The sequence below is a fragment of the Dermacentor variabilis genome, chromosome 2, assembly GCF_050947875.1.
Source record: "Dermacentor variabilis isolate Ectoservices chromosome 2, ASM5094787v1, whole genome shotgun sequence".
Taxonomy (NCBI): domain Eukaryota; kingdom Metazoa; phylum Arthropoda; class Arachnida; order Ixodida; family Ixodidae; genus Dermacentor; species Dermacentor variabilis.
This window is the reverse complement of record NC_134569.1, coordinates 41,458,223-41,481,609: the sequence shown is the minus strand read 5'-3', so window position 1 is coordinate 41,481,609 and position 23,387 is coordinate 41,458,223. Positions and strand designations below refer to the sequence as shown.

The 23,387-nt window shown below is 42.7% G+C and overlaps 3 protein-coding genes across 3 annotated transcripts in view; 1 reads left to right on the top strand and 2 right to left on the bottom strand.

Moving 5' to 3' along the window:
- Positions 1-19,369, bottom strand: part of Cul3 (cullin 3) — a 49,283-nt gene extending 29,914 nt beyond the window's left edge. Inside the window, exons 1-6 of the mRNA XM_075680226.1 lie at positions 18,952-19,369; positions 8,493-8,690; positions 6,442-6,555; positions 5,655-5,815; positions 4,515-4,629; positions 237-416 (exon numbers count right to left, since the gene is read on the bottom strand). Coding sequence (XP_075536341.1) covers positions 237-416; positions 4,515-4,629; positions 5,655-5,815; positions 6,442-6,555; positions 8,493-8,690; positions 18,952-19,005 — 822 coding nt within the window. The 5' untranslated portion in view covers positions 19,006-19,369. The remainder of the gene's footprint in view (positions 1-236; positions 417-4,514; positions 4,630-5,654; positions 5,816-6,441; positions 6,556-8,492; positions 8,691-18,951) is intronic.
- A 355-nt stretch (positions 19,370-19,724) lies between these two features.
- THG (tRNA-histidine guanylyltransferase) lies at positions 19,725-20,773 on the top strand. Its single transcript, XM_075680229.1, has one exon. The coding sequence runs from the start codon at positions 19,840-19,842 to the stop codon at positions 20,752-20,754; it is 915 nt and encodes a 304-aa protein (XP_075536344.1). The 5' UTR covers positions 19,725-19,839; the 3' UTR covers positions 20,755-20,773.
- A 100-nt stretch (positions 20,774-20,873) lies between these two features.
- The window catches only part of Ppat-Dpck (Bifunctional Phosphopantetheine adenylyltransferase - Dephospho-CoA kinase), a 36,807-nt gene continuing 34,293 nt past the window's right edge, over positions 20,874-23,387 (bottom strand). Inside the window, exon 9 of the mRNA XM_075680227.1 lies at positions 20,874-23,190. Coding sequence (XP_075536342.1) covers positions 23,128-23,190 — 63 coding nt within the window. The 3' untranslated portion in view covers positions 20,874-23,127. The remainder of the gene's footprint in view (positions 23,191-23,387) is intronic.

Sequence of the window (23,387 nt, the reverse complement as noted above, 5' to 3'; positions counted from 1 at the left end):
TTTTTCCAACAAATAGCTGTAGCCATAGCAATTACTTGCACCCTTGAAGTAACAGCTGCAGCTTGTGGTAACATCTTCCTGACACAGAAAGATCATCTCACAATTAACATGATTTCCTTTCCTTCTCTTTCAAAATAAAATAATAAAAGGAGGGAGGGAAACTTCAAAATTCAGCTGAGCCTTGTCAATCAGCACATAAGAAAGTACAAAGCAGACTGAGTGCGGCAGGAGGTTACCTCAACAATTGTCTTCATGTGGTTGGTGATCAGCTCCTTTTCAACCACCTGCACAATAAGCTCCTCGGTGAACTCGTCCAGGTAGTGCTTTGCCCGTTCCGCCTCTTCATTGATACGCTGCTCCACTTTCTTGATGTACACGCATGCGCTATTCTCCGTCAGAAACTTTTGGCTCTCCGCCTGCATGCGTGCACATTCGCATTAAGAGGAAAGAAATAATAACTATCTAGCTCACTGCCTCAGGTTAGGTTAAGTCATATAAGAGAAATTAACTTTGAGATAGTAGCACACTATCCAAACTTAGCAGCAAATCCATGGTGAATGCAGTCTTCAGGAGCTTCTGTGCTATGCGACATTACTGCACCTTCCGGCTATTTCACTTGCTTAATTTAAGTGGCAAGAAAATTTGTGACAAATTTGCTTAAATGGAAGAACGATGCTTAAGTAAAGCGGGGACGTGGCTTCGAAAATCAACTTCCTTATTTCTTCACGGATATTGATGAAAATTGGCACAAGTGTTCAGAATATCTCCCTGATGCTGCCATAAAAGTTTCAGGGTGATACTTGAGAATATTCTATTGAATTTTATTGAGCAGAATTTTTCTCCCTCAAACTTTCTGGAGGGCCTGGGGAGCTTAAAAAACGTAATAGAAGGCTTGTTGAGTATTGACTGCATAGCTAAATGTGTGCTGAAGGTCGTGACAGTCTCGCTTCTTTTTTTTTGTAACACAAATTTTTTGGAATTTCATTTTTTATGTTATATCATAAGAAGCCAACAAACACAGACACCAAGGACAACATAGGGTAAATTACTTGTGCTTAATAAATGAAATAAAGAAACGATAAGTGATTGGAAATGAAAGAGGATGAAAAAACAACCTGCCGCAGGTGGGGAAAGATCCCACAACCTTTGCATTTCATGTGCGATGCTCTACCAATTGGGCTACCACAGCGCCGTTTCCTCATCCACTTTCTTGGGTATTTATGTTTCCTAGTAGAACCCTGGGATGTGTACTTTTTTTCCCAGATAAAACGAGTCCACAAAAATTGCATGTGCATTAGAATTGAGTACAACCCTAAATCTGTGTTACCATATCACCATCGGTTTTTTAAGATGGCCACCTCGTACATGCTTCGAGCCTAGCTGCTGTAGCTTCCGCCATGTGCTGTAGAATGTGTGCTTAGGCGTGGCTAGAGTGTACTAGAATACAGTCATTCTAGAACACTGTAGACATGGCCTTGGCTTAGGTTAGTCCACGATCCGTCTTTCCATTTTCTGCATTTTCTCCATCAGCATGGAAGTGCCGAGTGCAAAGAACACCAAGTTCATCATGATGCCGCAATTAAAAGGCAAGTGATCAAGTGGGCGGAGAAGGTCGGAAATTGGGCCACGTCACGGGCGTTAAGAGTTTACGAAACTTGCATGCGGGACTGGCGCTAACAGAAAGAGAGGCGTTTTACTGCGGCTGCTGCTGTGTAAGGCGCAGCCGCGCAGGCTTATCTTGAAAGCAATCTGCAGTGAGGACAGCCCACTCGCCTAGGTGCACCGCACTGTGTTCTTATGGCTTAGTTCACATTGAAGTGAGAGGCAGCACGAAGGTCAAAAATTCAGTCGCTCCTGCTACCGCAGTTTCTCACTTCAGCATTTTGATAGCGAGTTTCCACGGTCACTGAGTAAGATGTGCTCATGCTTGGCTGTGCACGCGTGACACCATGCTTCTTAATTAGGTTAGTAGGCGAATGTTTTCAAGTTTATACAGCCGGTAAAACTACTATCCTTACTTCATATAGCTGTCTACTAATTTGCTATCGCAATCGATGCTTCGCCATTTTGGTGAGACTGCAACTTTTTTTAGTTATCGCAACTTTAGTGCATTGGGAGTAAACATTAGTTTTTCCAAATGAGAGAAAATTGTATTTCTGTATGAAAGCATGAGGTGCGCAGTACTGTAAAGGACTTTTCTTTCTTGAGGTCACGGCAAACAGGTGCTCGTTACAATCGAGAGAACCTTTTTCGTTACGGAAAATGGGTGCGTGTGCTGGAATTCAAATGACAGTCTTCATTCTGCCAGGCTGGGGTCACCCAACCAGTAAATATTCAAACATAAAACTGACAAGAAAGACATCCAAGTAAATTAGCAGGCCAGAAAGATTTCAAGAGACAGAAGGTAGTTTCATTATGCTTTACAATGCCGGCAGCATAGAAAACTCATTAATAGAGATGTAATTGGCCTCATACTTATCTTTCATAGCACCTACTCCAGATTTCCCAACAGTTGTGTATTTTGAGCTAGATTAACATGCTTGATACAGTCGAACCTGGCTATATCGAACTTGCAAAAAAAGCCTATCAGTTCAATATAGAGCATAATTCGATATAAGCCTGCTAAATAATTGGATGTCATAAAAGCACATACCATTTATAAAATCACTTTATTGGTGAAACTAGCTTAGTTTCGCACGAAGTAGTCCTGCATTTCCTTCTGCTTGGGCAATTTCGCTGCCTGCGACGCATTCACTTTTCCACATTGTCTAAAGCGTCGGAGCAGCTGAGGCCGCAACCTTCTGCATTTGCGCAGAAGCACTGAATAGTGCGAGCGCACCAATCACTTCGGAGGAAGTAGGCAAAGGACCGTCGTTGCTTTCCTCATTGTGCCCACTTTCACCTGTGCTCGGTTCGATGTAGGCAATGTAGTCTTCGTTTTCGGGCTCTCCTGTAGTCATGATACCATCATTTGCATTCACAAACTTGTCCACCGTTGATTCGTCAATAGCTTCCGGAAATTCTGACAGCTCGCTCCGAACTTCAGCAACATTGGCAACAGCCTCGTCGCATTCATCAGAATTTAGTCATCACCGAGCACGCGAAAGTCAGCACGGCTGAAGCAATTTCGGATGAACCACTCGCACACGGCCGTGCGTACTAGTCGGGCGTCACAGGCACCGAGTCGCGAGGTTGGCCGCTTTACGCCTGTTTCACATGCAAGCGAAAATGCTCGCGAATCCTGCCGGCACGCCGCAGAAATCTGTTTCGAGCGGCGGCGGTGGCACTAGCGGCGGGAGCGGCAAGGTTCGGGCAAGTTGGAATTTCATCGCAGCGGCAGAGCGGCAGCACCGCTTCCGAATGGCCCGTCTCGACACGTGACCAGTGGAGGACTAGTGCGGGAAAGCCTGCGCATAGGAGGATGTTTATTTACTTGCTACACGTGGTACGGGCGACATGCCAAGAGAGCTTTTCAACAAATTGATAATTGCTAAGCGCAGGATATGTATTTATAAAATAATGATTTGAGCGGCAGGGACAAAGACATACTTATATTGGTAGTCGCAAACTACCGAAACTGGCTGAAAGTCCCATCTTTTGCCAGCAACACTGATATTCGCAGCGGTGGAAAACGCGCGGCGGCAATGCATGTGAAACGAAACCTCGCGAAAAGCTTCACAGCACCGCGCCGCTGTTCGCTCAATTCGCTCAATCGCTTGCATGTGAAACAGGCTTAAGCCGTAATCTCCCCCTTCAAGATCGTGCTGAGAGTGCTCCTCGGAATCTTGTATGCTGCGGGGACATCCGATTTCTCACCACAATCGATCCTATTTACGATTTCGAGCTTCACGACGAAAGGCGAATTCTGCCGCTTTATCACGGCAACACTGCGGGAGAAGGCCTACAAGGTGCACACACAATGAACCAGGAAAGCAGCGAGACAACTCGCACTTCCGCCATCTTGCACGAGGGCACAAGAGCCTCTGATTGGCTGTCTGAGCAAGCGCTGCGGGCGGGCCAGGATAATTTTTTGCAGGGGGGTGTCGGCGGCTTGTCCGAGGCAGGGCGGTCACGGTAGGGAGAGCGGTTGGATGGTGCTGTGCCGCCGGGTTTTCCCGCCACCGCGAGGGAAAGCCAACTTCCGGGGGCACTTTCTGCCACTTGATGTTCGATATATCGGGAGTCGCTGCTTTTTTTGCTCGATGTAAGCGTAATTTTTGCTATATATACTCATTGTAGCTATACCGTGTCCAGAAATTGTTCTATATATAGAACAATTCGATGTAAATGGGTTCGATATAGTCGGGTTCGACTGTACCAATATAGTATGCCGCACATTGTCAAAGTGCCATGAAAAACACACACTGAATGCAAGCATAACTGTGTACTGCTGTCGTGAAAATGCAAAGCAGATGCAAAGCTTGGAGGTATAACTTTTAGTCATTCATCTGGATGTTAATTGGCATAACATGAGGTCTAATGAACACACTCGCAAGAAAGGGAAATCAGCTTACCATATAGAATTCTGCCGATTGGGCCAGGAAGGGCCGCTCGAAGTCTTCCTCATAAACTGACCTTGAATCAATGCCCAAGTGCACAAGCATTTGGCATGCGTTCTTGATGGCTAGCCTGAAAAATAGCATGTCTTCTGTTCCCAGCTGTGTCATTGAAAAATGATCATTCCAACAGCCATGCTAAATTCAAGACACAAAGACTGCAATGGAAGGTCAATCAAACAATATAAAATTCCACTGAACTGAACGATACTTCCCTACACTTCTTGCATTAGCTAGCTAAACACAAAGACAACTCTTTTTATGCTGTATCCTGCATAGTGCTGCATAGCCACAGATGCTGACACACAAAGATTTGTGGTATGCCCTTTTGTTCTTTTGCTATTAAGGCACAGAACGATGTCAGTACAGACTCGCTGCATTCCCGCATTCAGCATACTTTCTTAACCTTTTGCCATGAAATCATTTCCTCGTCCCCACTTGAAGCTAACTATAAATGAACCCTTATGAAAGAGCGTCCATTGTGACGCTATGCAGAACACATTGGAATCAAGTGGCACGCTCACAGACACACGCACAAAAAAAGTTTTCTCCAGCTGCTTTTGAGACTTGAAGAGATTTAAATGTTGCATTTGAACCAATAGGGAGGGGGAGGGGGGTGCACATCAAAAGGCAAAAAGAACGTTAATTTGGAAGCAGGGCTGCCACGGTGGCTCGGATGCTATGGTGTTCTGCTAAAGACAAGGTTACATCCTGGCCATGGTGGCTGCATTCCAAAGGGACACCACGCAGAAACAATCATGCATGAGCATTGGGTAGACATTTAAGAACCTCATGTGGTCAAAATTAATTTTTAGCTCTCGGCTATGCTGTCTCCCATATTTACTGCATTGCCTTGGGGACGTGAAGAACCCAGTCAATTCAAATGTAGCAGCCCTCTGTATCTTATGAAAGACCCCACTGTCGAACTTCTTTTTTTTAGTGTTAACAACACAAGGACTTGTGCTATTATAATAGCACAGCACAACTGCCACAAAGCAACTGCGGCCTGTAGTAATATATGATATCACACATGCTGCAGTTCATCAATAAGACTGTAGCCGAAGTGATAAAGACGAACAAGGGACAGTGGGCACACACCTATCAACTACTTCTCCTTTGCGTTCCTGCTGGACCATGCCAAGGAGTGTGTCCCGGAGGTGGTCCCGGATGTTGCCATACCGCACCACCTGGTCCCGGAAGATGATCAGGCCTAGGTTGTACACGTTGTCCACATTGTTCTGCTGTACATACACGCGATCCTGCAACAATGTGAGAAAGCCACCAGTCTCTCAAAAGTAATTTCCTTCAGGAACATTTAGCAAGTTAAACCAGCTCAAATAAACGGCTGCAAGAAATAATGCAAGTTGCTTAGGTGCTCGCAAAATGATCATGATCACTTTGCTTGGCTGCATTTTTTAAATATCCAGCCTGTCAACAGCATCTGCTTAGCACTTTATCAGGACATTATACCCCAGAATGACCTGACAGCAAAAACCAAGGCAAGAAGAGGATAATTACAGCAATGCCAGGCAATCCTGACCTCACCTATACTATTCAGCTTCTATTTAGTCAAATTTTTTGTACTCCTTCCTGGAATGCTTTTCAATATGTGAAACTTTCATAATCATAGAGAGCAAACCAAACTCTGATAATACACACAGTGCAAACGTTCTGGCACAAAGCAGTACTGAAATACTCATACACAAGAGGTTAAGAGAAAAAATTCCTTAATATATTGTCACAACTACAAAACTGGAAACAAAAATGATGTATTGTTTTCTGTTTTGAAAACAGTAATTCATTATGTAGCTTTTATACTTGTTTGGGGTTTAATGTCCCAAAGCAATACACATACTACATGAACAAAAACATGATGAAAACTTGCCATGTACATGAGAATGTCCCTGATCATGACCATACTTGTTTGATGATCATTCCAGGCTTGATTTAGTGTTTGGAGGAAGTTGTTGTGCAGGGAGGCTAAGACATCTGCCCGAACCTGAAAGTGGAAATGATGCATATTGAGCCTGCAGCATATTGATGATATTGCTGTATTATTCTTACCTGAACATACATTGTCGAATAGAACTGGTATATGAGGTTACAGACAGCACATACAGCGATGTACTGACATGGCAAAACATACTCTGAACTGTGACTTAAAACAAGCGCACAATTTGAGGGTTGCATGTAATAATTTCCTAAAAAGTGGATTATTTGCTAGTTTCTTTTTTATAGCATACTGCTGAATCAGTGAACGCATGTGCAATCTTATAACCACAATATGGATGTGCTGCACCCTTCTGTAGAATTTTTATTTAGCAATGGTGGCCAAACCTTTTTAAGGGCTACGCTTCAGATGAAGCTGCATATTGTTGTTTGGGACCCAAATTCAAAGGACAAAAAGGGTATTACGATACCTTAATGGAACACTAAGCAAAACACTAAATCAGTGTAGAGTGACAAAGTATTGCCTGAAAACTCCATTGTTATTATCATGATAATGGGTTGATTACTAGACGAGAAAATGAAGGTCAGAGTTTCATTTTTTTCTTTTTTTTCGTACTGAAAACCCAATGCCAGTACGCCTGTGTGATGTCATAGATTTCAAAGTACCTTTTTTGCATTAGGATCATGCTGGCTCATTTAAACTCTTCAAAGCCTCCCATGCTCACTCCTTGGCTCCATTAAACACAACGTAGCCCTTTTTCACCAATAAATAATTGACTAACCTAGCAGACATGGTAAAAATCCATGACATTACTGTGAGTTGGTGTGGGACCTTCAAGATGGTGACATCACACGTCTCGTTTTTGTGCCTTTTCTGTATTACCAAGCCTCCTCTTACTGTATGAGTGGCTTTATTGGTATTGCAGAAGGTTAACTTACTAAGGTAAAAAATCATTTTTGTCTTTAGATTCCCTTTCAGAGATACAACTATCCAAGAAATATTTCTCGCACGAAGACCTCCACATCTCCTTTTTACCTTAACAATATTCAATTAGAATCAGTCACCTTGTACAAATACCTTGGCATTCACATTACCACTAACTTAACCTGGAACCTTCACACCAAACACATAATTAGCAATGCAAACCACATGTTAGGTTACTTACGTCGCAACTTCCTTAGAGCGCCATTGTCACTTAAACTATTGCTGTACAAAACACTAATACGTTCCAAGCTAGAATACGCATGCTCGATACGGGATCCAAGTCAGGATAAACTTGTAACGGCACTAGAACTGCTTCAAAATAACTCCGTAAGGTTTATTCTGTGCAAGTACAATCGAACCGCTAGTGTTACTGCCATGAAGTCTAATCTTGCCCTCCCATCCTTCCCTGTCTGCGCGCCACCGAATTTCCCCACTAACTCTTTTTCATAAGTTGTATTACCATACTGTGCTGCGCGACCAATTTATCTCTAGGCCACGTTACCGATCCCATCGCATCGACCAAAGTTGGAATTGACATTTGCAACACTAAGCATTTCTTTCACTCTTTTCTGCCCAGGACTAGTCGCGACTAGAATCGCCTTCCTTCTGATGCTGTCTGATGCTATCAATGAGAACTAACACTTCCAGAATTTTCTAGCTAACAATGTATAAACAGGGTCTTTGTAAATGTTGGTTTCTCATGTTATTGTGCTATATATTTTTTTCAATGATGTAGCTAACACTGTATTGTGAGCAAATATTGCATTTGTCTTTTATGTTTTGATTGTATATTAACACCACTCCCCTCTGTAATGCCTTTGGCCCCGAGGGTATCATAAAAAAAAAAAAAAAGATAAACTACAACCTGGTTCTTAAAAATTCTTTGAGATGTACCAAAACAAAATGCAATAGTTTTGTGCAGCAGGCGCGTTTCGTATAAAGCATATCGGGGGAGCATTACATGCGCAATACAAAGAATGGAAGTTTTTTCAGGCACAAACCTTGTTCACTAGATGCTCCGTAACCACCTCCCTCAGTCCTGTGTAGAGGCGCTCTCCGTGTTTGTGCAACACCATGGTGTATGCATTGCGATACAGCTCCTCAAAGCTCAACCCACTGTTGTTCTTCTTCTGTATCTCCTGGATAGCGTTTCGCAGGAGACCCCAGATGTTCTGGACATACCTCTCATCCATAGACATCTGCACAAAATAAAATAAGTTAAATGGTGAGGAGGAAGGAGAAGTAACACAGTGTGCTGGAATTATGAAATTTTCTAGCAGAAAATCTGACTTGACACAATGCAAAGTGTGAAGACAGATGCACCACAGGAACAAAGTATAACACAGAAGCACTACTTAGATTATCATCCGCAGACATCCTGTGTATATGCTGATAATGCAACATGACAACAAATGGAGAGGAAATAGCAGAAATAGGCTCATGTAATCTGCCACTAACAGAGGAATCGCACAATACTGTCAGGATTGCCGACAAGCCTACATTTCGGCTTCCACTATTTATTATCCAGCTCCATGTATTGCTCCGGAGCTCTATCCGTCTCCACACAGAACAAACGTCGTGCCTGCCAGCCCAAATGCTGCCACCCTATGCCCCGTCCAGCAACTACAGTCCCTTGTGCAACACTTGCACCATCTCTTGGTCATCCTCCTAACGACCATATTTCCCAGCGTTATTTTGCAAGAGTTTCGGCAGTCCATCTTATACAACGGTGCAACTTGTATATATGCATAAAACCGTGTGTGCTGGCGCAGCCAATACGCAATTTTTTGTTTGTTTTTGCGAGTACAAGAAACCACCTGTGGCAGCATTCTGAAAGAAATTGAATGTTGTATTAACACCAGAAAGACCACTGGTAGACAGATGTTAGCTCCTAGGTGTCGCCGTCTGAACAGTGCAACAGCAGCATTAGGGTAGCAGTAGTAAAGGCCGCCAGCATGGCCTCTGTAATATAAGTGTCTCCATGATTGGAAGTCACGCTAGTCTGTTTTTATAGTTTAGTTTTTCTTAAAGGGCCCCTCACCAGACCACATAGCAAAATTCGGTTATACGCTGGAATTTGTTATGTGCCCTTTTGAGAGCATTATACCACAAGAATTTTTCAAATTGGTTCATAAAGGGAAGCTGAAAGCTTTTCCAGAAAAAAATGAGTGAAGAGCAGTACGTCGTAGTTTTCAACCCTCTGAATTCGAATATCGCATCGAAATTGACCGAAAGAAAGCGCAAACTGAGTTATTTCGACGAAAAGTGCAGCAGCAGACTTGGGGCAGCTCGCGTGCCTCGTTTCCGCCAGTGATTCGTCGGGTGCCTCGTGACGTCAACAATGGCGTTTGTCCGGACCGACTGGTGCCGCTACACATGAAGCACGGTGCAAGGTAGTTTGGTGCTGTTTTGCTGAGACGGTCATGAAAAATTTCGAGAGCTTGCGTTTCTCTGAGGAGTTCGGCGTTAAGTCCAGACCCCACGAGAGCGATTTTGCGCGCGACGGCGACGGCTTCGAGCGACAAAACAGGCAGTCGCTTGAACAGAATGCTCAGTGTTGTCACTCGACCACTCATTTCTAGAAATCTAGAACTCGTCGCCCGGAAGTGCTATGAGCGACTAGCCAATAGTGCGAAGCCGAAACTGGGCGTACATAACTCAAATACTACTGTTTGTCGCACGGAACGTGCAAACTATTGAATTTTACACGTGCAAGAATAAGAACCTTGTGCAAGACCTTCAGAAATATTTTATGCTCCTTTTTACAGTAAAATACATCAACTTGACTTGATAAAGCACGCGTCACGCTAGTTTCGGCGCGCATATTGCTGCCCCCATACTGGGAAGTCGTCGCTCAAAGCCGTCGCTCGCGTGGAGTTCAGCTTGTAGGCGACGAGTGAACATGGCAGCCATCGCCTCGCTTGTCACGTGCAAGATCACTTGTATGGGGTTTATACTTTACTCCCTACATGTACGAGTCAATTGCGAAGAGCCAGCCTCTCCAAGAAGCAAAAATGCTGGTGCAAGCAGTGCTTTCCACGAGAGCGAAGGTGAAGTGTTAGCATCTCCTTGTGTTGGAAATGTTCTTTGGCAAGTATGTTTTTTGCTAAGCTGCATTCAGCGATCCAGTGAGTACGTTTCCGGGCAAGCAACTGTAGTGTTACGTTCCTGCATGCCTCCTCGTAGAATGTAAGCGGTGATGCGATCTTCGGCACTTGTGCACTGCCCCAAAGCTGTCAGCAATCTACACAGACTGCTTAAACACGGGAAAAGCTTACCTGCTGTTGTAGCATGTGTAGTATAGAACCTTCATCAGTGCGCCATCCGCACGCTACTCGTAACCGGCAAATTCCGTCGGCTACGTGAGATGGTCGGTTTCTCTATGTGTGCGACAGAAGCGAGAACGCAGCGTCCTGGCGTGAGCTGGCTTTCCAACACATGCAAACTTTACACTTACACTGCGCTATGGTAGCTGCATGCAGGCTGTTTCACAACACATGTGCGAATAGAAAATTCGTGGCGCTTGGTGATGAAACCTGCGTCAAGGGCGGGAGATAAACATGCACCTTCCGTTCAGCGCGAAGGAAAACCCAAAGCACGCATTATTGATAAACTCTGGTAGTAATCGTCATCACGGAAGTGGTTAGAGCACGGCACTGTTGTTCTTGAGCGCTTGAAGTTGTTTCGCTTCACAGCAGCCTCCCACTTAGCTGAAAGCTTCTTGTCTTGCGGGAACTAATGGAACACGGGAACATCGTCACGATTGCTGGTGTTCGTGCAATCGTAGGCTGCACAGAACGCCAGCATGATCAGCCTACGAGTTCAATTGATGCTGCGCACGTCAATTACCACTTTATATACACAAAGGAATGTAGGGTCGAGCGAAGCAGATTAGGACGGCATGCACGCAGAAATAAGCATGGTCAGGCATGATCGCGGAGACTGCGAAGAAACGGAACACCAGTGCTGACGTCACTACGCCGCGGTTACCGGTCTCCGTTCGCATCATCAGCGTCAGCAGCAGCATGCGGCGCTCGACGGGGGGCGGAGCTACAGCGCAATTTTAACCGACGATTACGTCGCTCCTAAGTGAAAAATTCCCCCAAAATTTTACATGCATGGTTTATAAGGTTACCCGCATCCGTATACGAGTGTCTTATTGAATTCGACACTCTTCAGCTTCCCTTTTTTTCAGTGCCGCAAACCCATGATTTCAGGAGGCGAGCGTCACCGCCAACAAGGACACTCTCTCCACTTGTAACATCTAGCCTCCACAACCAAAATTTCTTCCCTGCGTTCTCCCATACCGGAGCTGGAGGATCGTGCGACAGGTACGTCACAGGCTCCGCCTTTTTTTCTCTCATTTTTTGCTACACAGTGCACTTACGCTGACGGTCGCAAATGCAAGTTGTTCCATTTGTCTCATTTTGCGCACTGTGCATGAGAACACTCGACTAGCAGTAGAAGTCAGTGTTACACTAACACTAAAGCAGATGTAAGCAAATCAGAGCACGATCGTGCGCTGCAGCATGTTGGAAAATGACATGGTTTCGCTCCCAGTGCGCACGACTGCACAACGTGGGAACAAGCAGATGAAACGGAAGTATGTGTCTCTTGATGCAGAGCAAAGTAAAACAAAAACACGAAGACATTCGGTTTTTGTGTTTATTATTTCTCTACACTTTCATTCGTCCATTGAAGAAACAGATTACACAAATAACTGATGTTGCCTTGAATAATTCTCGAAGTGGCATGTGTGCCTACGAGTGACGTCACAACATATACATGTACGTAGGTGCAGTTGCTGATGTCCACCCATCTTGGAGCGCGGCGCATGTGAGGAGAAGTGCAAACAGTGCTTAGCTTGAAATTTCTGCTCTTTCCATGGCACTTAATGATGTAATTCTTAGCAGACACAATCATGAGCGCAAAATGTATGCACTACGCTTGTCAGCTCAATATGGCCAGACCTAGTGAGGGGCCCTTTAAACAAAAGGTTAAACCTACAGAACTGATGCAATAAATACCTAAAGGATGTCACAATTTCTTACTGTAACGTTATGACAACCAGGGTATGCCTCTTACCAGTGCTTCCAGCTTCCAGTCACCATTTTGTTTTTGTTTTTTATATGTCTCTTCAGGCTTCTTCAGGCTGACAGTTACCTAGCGATGTTGCCGGCCGAAGTGGCTCACGCATTTTTACGGTGGATCGGTGGACAAGGCCTTTGGTGGCTTTGAGTGAAGTGCAATAAACATTGTTTTACTTTGCCTATGATGAGTGCTGGATAATTGTTTGCTGTTCGAATTTTTGGCTAACGCAAATTTAGTTCGTGGAAATTTAGTGCCCTGTAAGTTCAGCATTTTGTCATAAGGGTACATGCTTGTATCATTTCATTTTGCAGATGGAGTTAAAGGGGCCCTGAAACACCTTTGTAACCAATAATAGAATATTACTATTAAATTTTATTGCCTCATGAATCTCCTCCCCCAAAATTTGTTTAATCCTTTAAGCACAAGCAAAGTTACACATAGTTATCAGACTGATCAGCAGCTTTGTTTCCTTTCTTTCAACTGGTGTACTGGAAGATACAGAGGGGAGATGGCAAAGACGTGAAAGGGAACAATGCCCTGCTGACCCCACCCAAAAGGTTGAATGCCAGTAGCTTCGTGGTTATACCCCATGGCGGCCGCGGTATATACGCTACTCTTTTCATCTCAGAGGGCAAGCACAGCAGACACAGCAATGTGCAACTGCCATGTCAAGACTGACAATACCAAGATGAAATTGTTTTTCAGCATTTTTGAGATTGCAGACAAATATATTTTTTTATTTATTGAACTAAAATGAGCAACAATTTTGCTACTGAGAATGGTCTTGCTATCACAAAATGATCCATCAGTTGTTGTAGGTCCAGCTGCTTGTGATGACGCTGCATGACGACATTGCTAAGGCGAGAGCAAGCAATTTTTTACTGCTTTTGACATGGGATTGTAAGTCCCCTGCTGCATGCAGTGCTATAATATTTGGCTCACATATTCACAGGAGCCTTATTAACAGATCGGCAATGTTTTCTTACTATATTCAGAAAGTGTTTCAGGACCCCTTTAATATAGCGAAGTATTATATGCCTGTACAAATTTTTTGTTCTAAACTTGTGTAAAGGGACGAGTGCAATTTATACAAAGGTGCCACTTATAATCTGTGAAGTACGGCACTTGGAGGTCCACTGGTGCCGCCACTCCCTTTTCACAGATCACCCCCCCCCCCCTCCCGCCCATGAAATGTGAAGCAGTACAGAAGGAATTGGGTGGTTGCGGTTCATGGTAGAGCATCAGCCGGTCAGTGTGGGCAATAGCTTGCTAATTCCCTGTTGTTGGATCATGCAAGACAAAGTTCAACTCCAACCAAAATTTATTTTAAGAACCTGACATTTCGTCAGGTCCCCAACAAGGCAAAGATGTGCCGAATGTTTACCTTTGTGTTATTCTTACATTGAAAAAGAAATGCTGGGGACATAGTTTGCATTTAACCAACATTTCCGCCAATCATATACGCTTTCAAAGTTAAGCTGTTATGTGGTATTGATAGTGAAAAATTTACGGCTACCGGCAAATCTGCACCTGAATCCTGGCATCATGGACAGATTAAAACACTGAACATTTGATCATCATGGCTATGATGTGCAATAAAATCATTACACACCATGCTCCTATACAAACAAGAAGATTGCCAAGGCTTAGCTTGTGTCAAAAGATCGCTGACACATATTTTTGAATTTGTAGAAGCAAACTATCACATAGCTCCTACACATAAAGATATGACACTCAGTAAGTATGAAGGCTGGGAAACACCCATAAGATATTCTAACCCGACAATAAAAGTTGAACTCGATATACAACCTTATCATCATCATCAACATCATGAGACGTCATAACACAGAGCAAAGTTCGTAGGCTTGTAGAAATAAGGCTAGGTGTGGTGCCATTGCTTAAATATGAACATGAGTGCTGTGCACGTTCATACTAGCTGCACTTGCACTTAGCAGCCCCAGTTATCACAGGAACAAAGTATTGTGGCGCCATGATACATCCACCTTCCGTGTACGAAAACTGAAACTGGTCCAGAAAAACAAAAGATACTGTTGTAAATTATGTAAGCCTTTCTGATACTTGGCAACATTTTTCCGTGTTGAGTTCAGAAAAAAGATATGTTAAATGAAAGATGTCCTGTCAGTACTGGGTACCTTTAAGGCCTCCTCTTTTGAAGACCTTGTTTGAGACATGACAAAAACTTTGTTTGCCCATGTACAACATGGCAGTGTACAATTTAATATACTGATAAACGGAACACGAGTGCACAGCATGTGGGAATCTCTCCCTCTGCTAACTCTAAATTCAATTTATGGACTCTGCTGCAGATGGCTTGTGGTGCTGGCACCTTTGCACACACTAGTGCAGTGCCAGCAATGTGAGAGCCACACATAGTATTCCCTTTAACAGTGGACTGCAACCTACAAAGCGTATGAGAAAACAATCCATGGTATAATAAGATGCAAATGCATGCTATTAATGCAGTCTCGTGGTGAATTATTTGTGTCTATCTGTGGTATAAGCCACATTTTGTACCATTTGATTTTGTGCTGGTAACAAGTATTACGAACCCAGAAACCGATTGAAATAGCCTGTCAGAACTGAACAGCCATTAGTTGCAGCTCTGAAATTAACCGGAGAAAAGTACCAGCACGAAGCAATATATAATAAAGTTAATAAATGTAATCAAGGATAACTTTAAGCTTGTCAAAATGCAGGCTCCTGCTAAAATGCTAACAGCACAGCTTAAGTGCTGCATTTGAGAGAGAGAGCCATTGAAGCAATGGTTTGCTTTGATTTGACTTTTTGTCCAGCCTTGCTTGAAGCATGATAAACTGTATTGCAGAATCACTTCTGTTCCTTCTTTTACAGTTTAGAAAGCAGTGAACAGTAAACACTGAAGTTGCTAGAAAGTTTGTTTCAGGATATACATTCAAAATTCAAGCCACTACACCCCCCCCCCCCCTTCTCTGACCCACCAAACTACCAAAAAAGAATAGTCTGCAACGAAACATACGTTATAACTTTGATTGGGCTCCATCATGTACTCCAATTTCAACTTATTGTGTAACAATAACTTTTTTCACTCATCATCCATAACAAGGAGTGCAATGAATCCCAATGATAGCAACAGCCTGGCATCATCAGAGTTAGATAAAGAACAAATAAAATATGGGCCCTGTAAACACATAAAATGAGTACTTGTAGATAAGTAATTCTTTCGCAGCTGTGGCCAGCCATTATAGTTTTTAAAATTATGTTTTTCGTCAGAACACTGCAATTTGCATATATCAATTAGACACTTCTGTAAACACCAAGGACTTCATGCCCTCCATAATACATACTATTTTCTGGAACCAGCATTGCATTTTGTCAGCCTACTGTTACCTGCTATTCCAGCCTAGCTTGTCAACGACTTGCTGGTAAGTTTTGCTTTGAAGAGGCACAGCTCGTCCATGACAATATTCCCGTTTTCGAAGTGAATTGGACTAATGGAAAGCATCCACTTAGTTTTTCTTTTACTACTTTGATGGTCTCAATGTGCCAATGCTCTAAGGCTGTGTTTAATGCACTCAGTGCTGCATTTTTTCGGTGTTGTAAGGCCATGTTTATTGCAGTCTTTGTGTTCAACTACACAGATGGTAGGGCTCTGTCAGCACTCAAAGGACTGCGTGTTTGAAACCATGCTCTCTGGATGTCTTTTGGCAGGAGGTTTTGAAAGGAAATCAGGGCATGGTGCAAGTCCTGTGCCAAGCTCTGCATGCCAGTCCATGTTTCATGAAATTTCACACACTCTGTGAATTGCCATAGCAGAGGAAGAATGGGTGAAAAACTTTCTTTGATGCCAAACTTTGCTTCAGAGAACATTTGACTTTAAAGCACTGTCAAATAAAGCAGTTTGCTCGCTTCTAACAATACCATTTGTGCCAAAGACAAAACCAAGAGGCAAAATGAGATTTGCATGCATAAAATATGAAGTAAATTGGTTGGAGACACTTTAGAAGTGTTTTGGAAAAAGAGAAGCTTTAAAATATGCAATAATAAAAGATGCAGAATAAGGTCTCTTTTTGCCAGAATAATAAAGCACTTAAAGGGTTAACATTTCTTATAAAATAGCAGACATGATCTGCCAAAAATACACAAATGAGATAGGAGAGTAAGCTTTCTTAAACTAAGTGAGCTTACAATCTGTCCTTCGATTACATTTTCCTGACAAAAACTATAAAGCTAGATCAGTAAATAAAATGTCGAACTGTCCTGGTGACAGCAGGGAAAGAAACTGCCGATCACAACAGGTCTGTTCATTTAACAAAGTGCAAATGCAAAATGCTTAACAAGCGTAATTTCTGATCACAGCATATATCTTTCTGTGCCTTAATTCCTAAACTTATTCATTTTCCCCAACATAAAGTTTCCTCTTTGAATAAAGTTCAACCACTTACTTATGCTTTCCTTGAGGTTGATGACCTCTTGCATATATTTACCATCCAGTATTATATGTTGCACTCAAAAAGCTTATGGCATGCCTGCATTACCACATAATGCCTACATAATGTGACAGACATGGCTATTTCTGCCAGGTGACAGAGTAAAACTGTGCATGTCATTTTCATTTTCTGCAATCCACACTATGGATATTGTAGTTTATTCCTAAAGCACACAACATTTACTATATCCAGTGAATTACCACTACAACCATTTACACAACACTTGTCTTAACAATAAACATTCATGCATATTAAATTGTGGGGTTTAATGTCTAGAAACTGTAGCTTATGAGGGGTGCCATAGAGGAGATGGGTGCATTATTTTGACCACTTCGGATTATTTAATGCACTTAAATCGAAGTACATAACCTTAGCGGAGTCACTCAAAGGCCAATGACTATACATAGTGTAATACCACTATCGTACAGGTATCTTTCAATCTCGATTAAGCTTAATCGCAATCAAAAGTACACTGTGAACGGGGTATTACAGGAATTAAATGGAAAGGAACAGCTTTGTGCATCAAGACAATATTGTGTATTCTTGTAGCCAGAATAGACATCACTATAATGATTATAGTTATAACACTGTTTCTAATGGCTGTCCTTACTCGAAAGCAAGACGTAATATTGATGCCACAAATAGATGAAAACGGAAACACGAGTTTAGCAAGTGAAAAACAATCTGTCGCAACTAAAATGGTAGCCGAGTCTTTTTGAATTTTCGGAAAACAAGCAGTACGAAGTATTTACGGGACATTAATACCACTTACACATGTCAGCAATTGAAATGCACTGTCTTCTAAAAGAATTTTGTAGATGTTCACTGCAGTTTCAGTCACACTAAGGCCTGCCCAAGTCACCCAATCTATTAGTGAAAGGTGCTGAAGAACAGCTGTATCGGCATATTGAGGAAACTGCCTGGTGCTCTCAAAGTCAGCAATCACCAAATATATGGGTGTGGTAGGAGATTCAAAGCTGAACTAAGTCGAAGAAGAGATGTCTCAGTAGTGTAAAACGCCGTGTTACTTCTTGACATTTCGGTAGAAGCCACAAATCCGGGCCAAACGCTGTTATCACCTCACGTACTACCTACTGACACAAGTCATATATGGGCCTTGCCGTCACGACCGGCTGTGGTCGCCGTCACTCGATGAAACGGCCTTGGACTTTCATTGGAAACTTATGCAAGAGAGGAAAGGCCGTCAACGAGGCATGATACAGCGTGCTGCCCGAGAGACAAACGTGCACGTGCGGGCATTTTTCCGATTTTATAGTTAAATCAGGACCAATGCTCAGAGGCCTTTGGCGCATTCAACGACCGCCTATATCAAGCCGTTATTACAGACAGAACAAAACGACGCTTGCTTCACTGTGCTAGCAATGTCAATGTCGGCAAATTATTCAATGTTTCTGTCGGAAAGTAGGTCCTAAAGCCATAGCTTTAAGTGCATGCTAAACTAGAGCACATACCTTCCTACAAATATCGCCGGTCCGAGGCAAGTCTTTCAGATCAAGAAAGCTGTCGTATTCAGTGCAAGCTTAGCCTTGATCGAAGTGTCATGAAGTCAGCATAATATCGTGGGGGTGTGTCTCTACAAAAATTTGCTGCACACATTGTTTACATCTAGAAAAAGTATGTAATAAACAACATAGAGCAAGCACTAGTTAACCACACCGGGCTAGACACAAAACTTCAATATCACAGCTTCCGAAGAATCACTTCGAATGAAACCCACAGCACGGCCTCGGCGTATTAAGTGCGTTAGGTGGCAAACACAATTCACGTTCTAGTTTTCTTAGCCGCTAAATAAAAATAAAGGACTTTATGAAAGCGCATTAGGCTTAGAAGTGATTGAAGTAAAAGGTTTCGAGACACTCACAGGAAATGCTCGGATACGCATTTTGGTATCCTTCTTGCCGGGCTTCAAGCTCATTGTGCGTTCAGGACACGGCAAGAACTCAGACGAGCGCACGCATCCACGGAGAAAGCTCTAGGCGACCGTTCTAGCGAAGTTCCCAGCCACCGACATCAGTAAACAACTGTTCTGACAGGCTTAGCACTCGCGCACTGTAGCCACTGCCATGACCGACTTTGAACTTGCACTTATGCTTTGCAGTTCAGCAAAAACTAGCGCAGTAAAAAAAAAGTTGCAGTAACCACTATACACATATAAAAGATTAGGACGCTTCCATTGGAACCCAGGGGCTTTCACGCAATGCCGAACTCGAGGAATTTTACATCAACGTGACGATCGAGACGCAGGTTTGCGTGTCTGAGCAGCTGATATTATTCAGCTGCTCTATGCCGCGCTAGAAAAAGTTCCTCAGATGTCAGCTTGTGCACTTGGACTGCAGCTAATATAACTGAATTCTTAAATGTACACTTGTTTACGAAGCTAGATTTATTCTTATACCAAGCGTAATTTTTATTTAGCCCGCATTAGTCTTCTAAACAGTGATAAATTTCGATATTTTCCAAGTCAAAATTATTTTTCTAGAAAGGTGTGAATATTATACATATATACATTTCAGTTGACAAATAGTACAGCTGACAAACTTTTGGAAGCAAAAGCTTTATGTACTTTTTGCCCTTTTTCGAAAACATTCCGAAAGTATAGTACGCACCGACGTTACATAGGTGGCGCCTAGCAACTTCCGGATTTGTTCTGGTGCACTTTCGGTGTTGTGCAAGGTTTCATCGCGGTTGTACATGTGCTTACTTCACTGTTTTGCGTGCGCAATCGGGAGGAATGAGTTAGTTTTGTGATATGTCCCATTTTGCGCAGTCATTGTGTGTTCTAGCTCTCAGAAAGGTTCGGACATCGTCTTGCCAACGGCGTGCGTTGCTGCAAACTGATTTTCCGCCCGCCGCACCGTTCTGTAGCAACGTTGGCAAAATGGCTAAAAGTAAATTTGAATACGTCCGTCAATTCGAAGCCGACGACAAGTGCTTGCCAAACTGTTGGATTGTCACGCGAATTGACGGGAAGGCCTTCCACAAGTTTTCGGACGTACATGGCTTCGAGAAACCCAACGACAAGCGCGCCCTTGACTTGATGACGCGCTGTGCGGAGCGCGTCATGGAGGAGTTCGGCGAGATCTGTATAGCGTACGGACAGAGCGACGAGTACAGCTTTGTATTCAAAAAGAACGCCGAGCTCTACAACCGTAGGGCAAGCAAAATCATGACAAACGTCTGCAGTTTGTTCACGTCTTCGTACCTGTTCTACTGGCCCTCGTTTTTCTCGAGCCCCATCCAGTACCCGCCGTCATTTGACGGTAGAGTTGTTTTGTACCCGAGCGACGCAAATCTTATGGACTATCTAAGCTGGCGGCAGGCAGACTGCCACATCAACAACCTCTACAACACTGTCTTCTGGGCACTCGTGCAGGAAGGAGGCCTCACTACTAGGCAGGCTGAAGAAAGATTGCGAGGCACCGTCTCGTCTGACAAAAATGAGATACTCTTCCAGGAGTTCCAGACCAACTACAACAACCTCCCAGCGTTATATCGCAAGGGCACCGTCGTCATTCGCGAGGCCACGGACGAGGGGTCGTCAGGAGACGGTTCGAAAGCATTAAAAAACCGCAAGCAGGCCAAAGTGTATAGAATAACGGCACTAAACGTTGATATAATTCAAAAGAATTTCTGGAGTAAGTACCCCCATTTATTGGCGGAATAAATTGAGTTTTAATACCACTTTTTCCTTACAAGCAGATAGTGAATTATAGTGAATGGATCACCGATGAGCCTATTGCGGGTGCAGTGCGTGTTACGTGGAATAAGGTTCTTGACAAGAAGTCCCATGCCCAAAACATGTCTTTATTTCAGGTTATAATTCACTTATCTTCCCAAAGTAATGACATGCACGCGAAGCCAAAAAAAATATTGCACAAAACGTATGTCTGCAAATTCGAGCACCTTACTGTAACAGTAATTGCCTGCACTTGTGCCAAACAAGAATGGAGTGCAAGCCATAAATCACACGGTAAGTGTGCAGTTTTTTTATACATAATATGGTGCTTGCATAGTTTAAGGTAACCATTGCCAAAGTTGCTCTAATCACACTTGTCTCCCAAAGTGAAGCAAACGGCTTTCATAATACAGTGAAGTTCACAAGCTTGAACTCTGGCTTTCCACCTGTTAAGGACTGTAAATACATAGACATCACCTTGATTGCTTATTTATTAGATTTTAGGGATCCCATTGGCATAAGTGGTGTCATCATAAATTGGAGAACAAATTTTTGGATTCTTGCACCTGTCAATGCTAACTTAATGCCTGTGGACAACACCAAACAAGTTCCAACTCCAATCTGTTTGCAACAAGGTATCACTGAATCCAGCATTCTCAGTATTAGCAACCAGGCTTTACCTCATAATATGCTTTCACTACATTTCTCGTGTTCCAATGATTTTCTTCTGCTGCATAATGGCATGTGTTTGATTGTGCGTGCCATGTCACAGCCTTTGCCTGGTGCTCTCTGCATGTTAAAGAAATTAGCTAGGTCAGGTTCTCCGGCACAGAATCAACAAGGCTACCTTGCACTTCAGTAATATGCTCAATCTATAGAATCCTAGAAGAACACCAAGGGTAGTTGTACACCCAGAACCACAAACATACATTAGATACTTGGGAGCTGATGAAATAGCTACAGCTGCCAAGTTTTGCTCATTCACAACTGCTAAAAACATTGTCAGCACATATTATTCAAAACAGTGTTGCTATTTTAGCAGGTTACTGGCTAAATTTAGCAGACAAAATTTGTCAACAGGTCACAAATTGCATTTTTCTTAATTAATCCTTGGTGTATTCAAAGATATCTACTAGACTGTGGCGCCATTCAAATGCTGCTCCAGCAGAATATTCGCAGGAGAAACTATAGTAACGGTGACTTGCACAGCCTGTTTGACAACGTACATGTTGAAATGTATATTCACATAACTCATCTGGCACGTGTTATTCTTTGAAACATTGTGCATTTACTGAAAGGTGTTCAGAAAACACTTTGCCATCAACATAAAATTTACACCTTTTAGATGCACCTTAGTAGAACATGCAAAATTGTAAATGCTATTTTATTCACACTTGCACTACTTAAAACTGCCTGCTTGCAGATGTTAACCTTACTTATGGATTTTTATCATGGACTGCAATGGAGATGTGTTAGCATAATCACTGCAAAAAAAAAATTTGATTAAAAGCCTCAAAAATTTTGGCCATCCTTGCCATAAATGCAAGCAAGGAATGTCGCAAATGAGACACTGAATATCTCCTGGCAGGTTATGTGTGACCACTTACAGATGCATTGGCTGCACGATATTAGTGTGCAATTAGGTGAGCAATAAAAGCATGATGCAATAACATAGCAGACATGAAATACTTCCCTCTGTAAAATATATGTCTTGATACCTGCAGTAGTCGCATTTCTACCAGTCCTCATCACAAGTCTGATCACAGTACAAGATAGTAGATGTTGGCTCCTGAATGCATGGTGCTGTGCAAAGAGGAATGATCTTGTGGCCCACACCAGCTTATTTCACAGATATGGCAACATGAGCCAGACAATGCTCCCTGTATTTAACGCACAAAAAGCACAATTCACTAACACCTTAAAAAGCATAGCTCTATGCTTGCGGCATCCAAGCAGCAATTTGGCTGACCATGCAAAAGCACTACCTAAAAAATGTTATCAACATTCTTGCTCTTTGTACATAATTCTTATGAAACGAGTCTAAGCATATACCTAAGAAAAAATACATGTATATATATATATATATACTTTAATTGCTTATATTTTGCATATCCTGAATCGTACAGGAATCGGAAATATAATTATTAGAGGGCAGCTGCCTCTGTCTTGTCTCTAAGTTATGGTGCCAGTATCACACGTTCATGCACCTCTTCATGAACAGAGAGAATCTCCTCCATTTATAAAGTTAGTCCAGTGATTGCCTCAATGGAAGTCCATGCTGACCCGAATGCATGCATACAACACTACCCACATAAACGCAGCAGATGAGACCGAAGAAATGTTTCTGTATAGAAACGGTGATTACAGAGCTGATGACTTCTCCATGCCTAAGAATGCTTGAAGTTCATTCCATGCTTTTGCCACCTGAAATTAAACAAAAACAAGAATTACAGATACAAAACATTTACTGTGCTTCACCAACAATTGGCACTCCATTCAGTTTGTTCTGCATAAATTTGAAATAGCGCCAGCAGCTCAGGGCCTACTGTCACAAAATAAATAGAAATTGAATTTTCTGATGCACATTTAGTGCATCTACATAATCTTGAACATACTATATC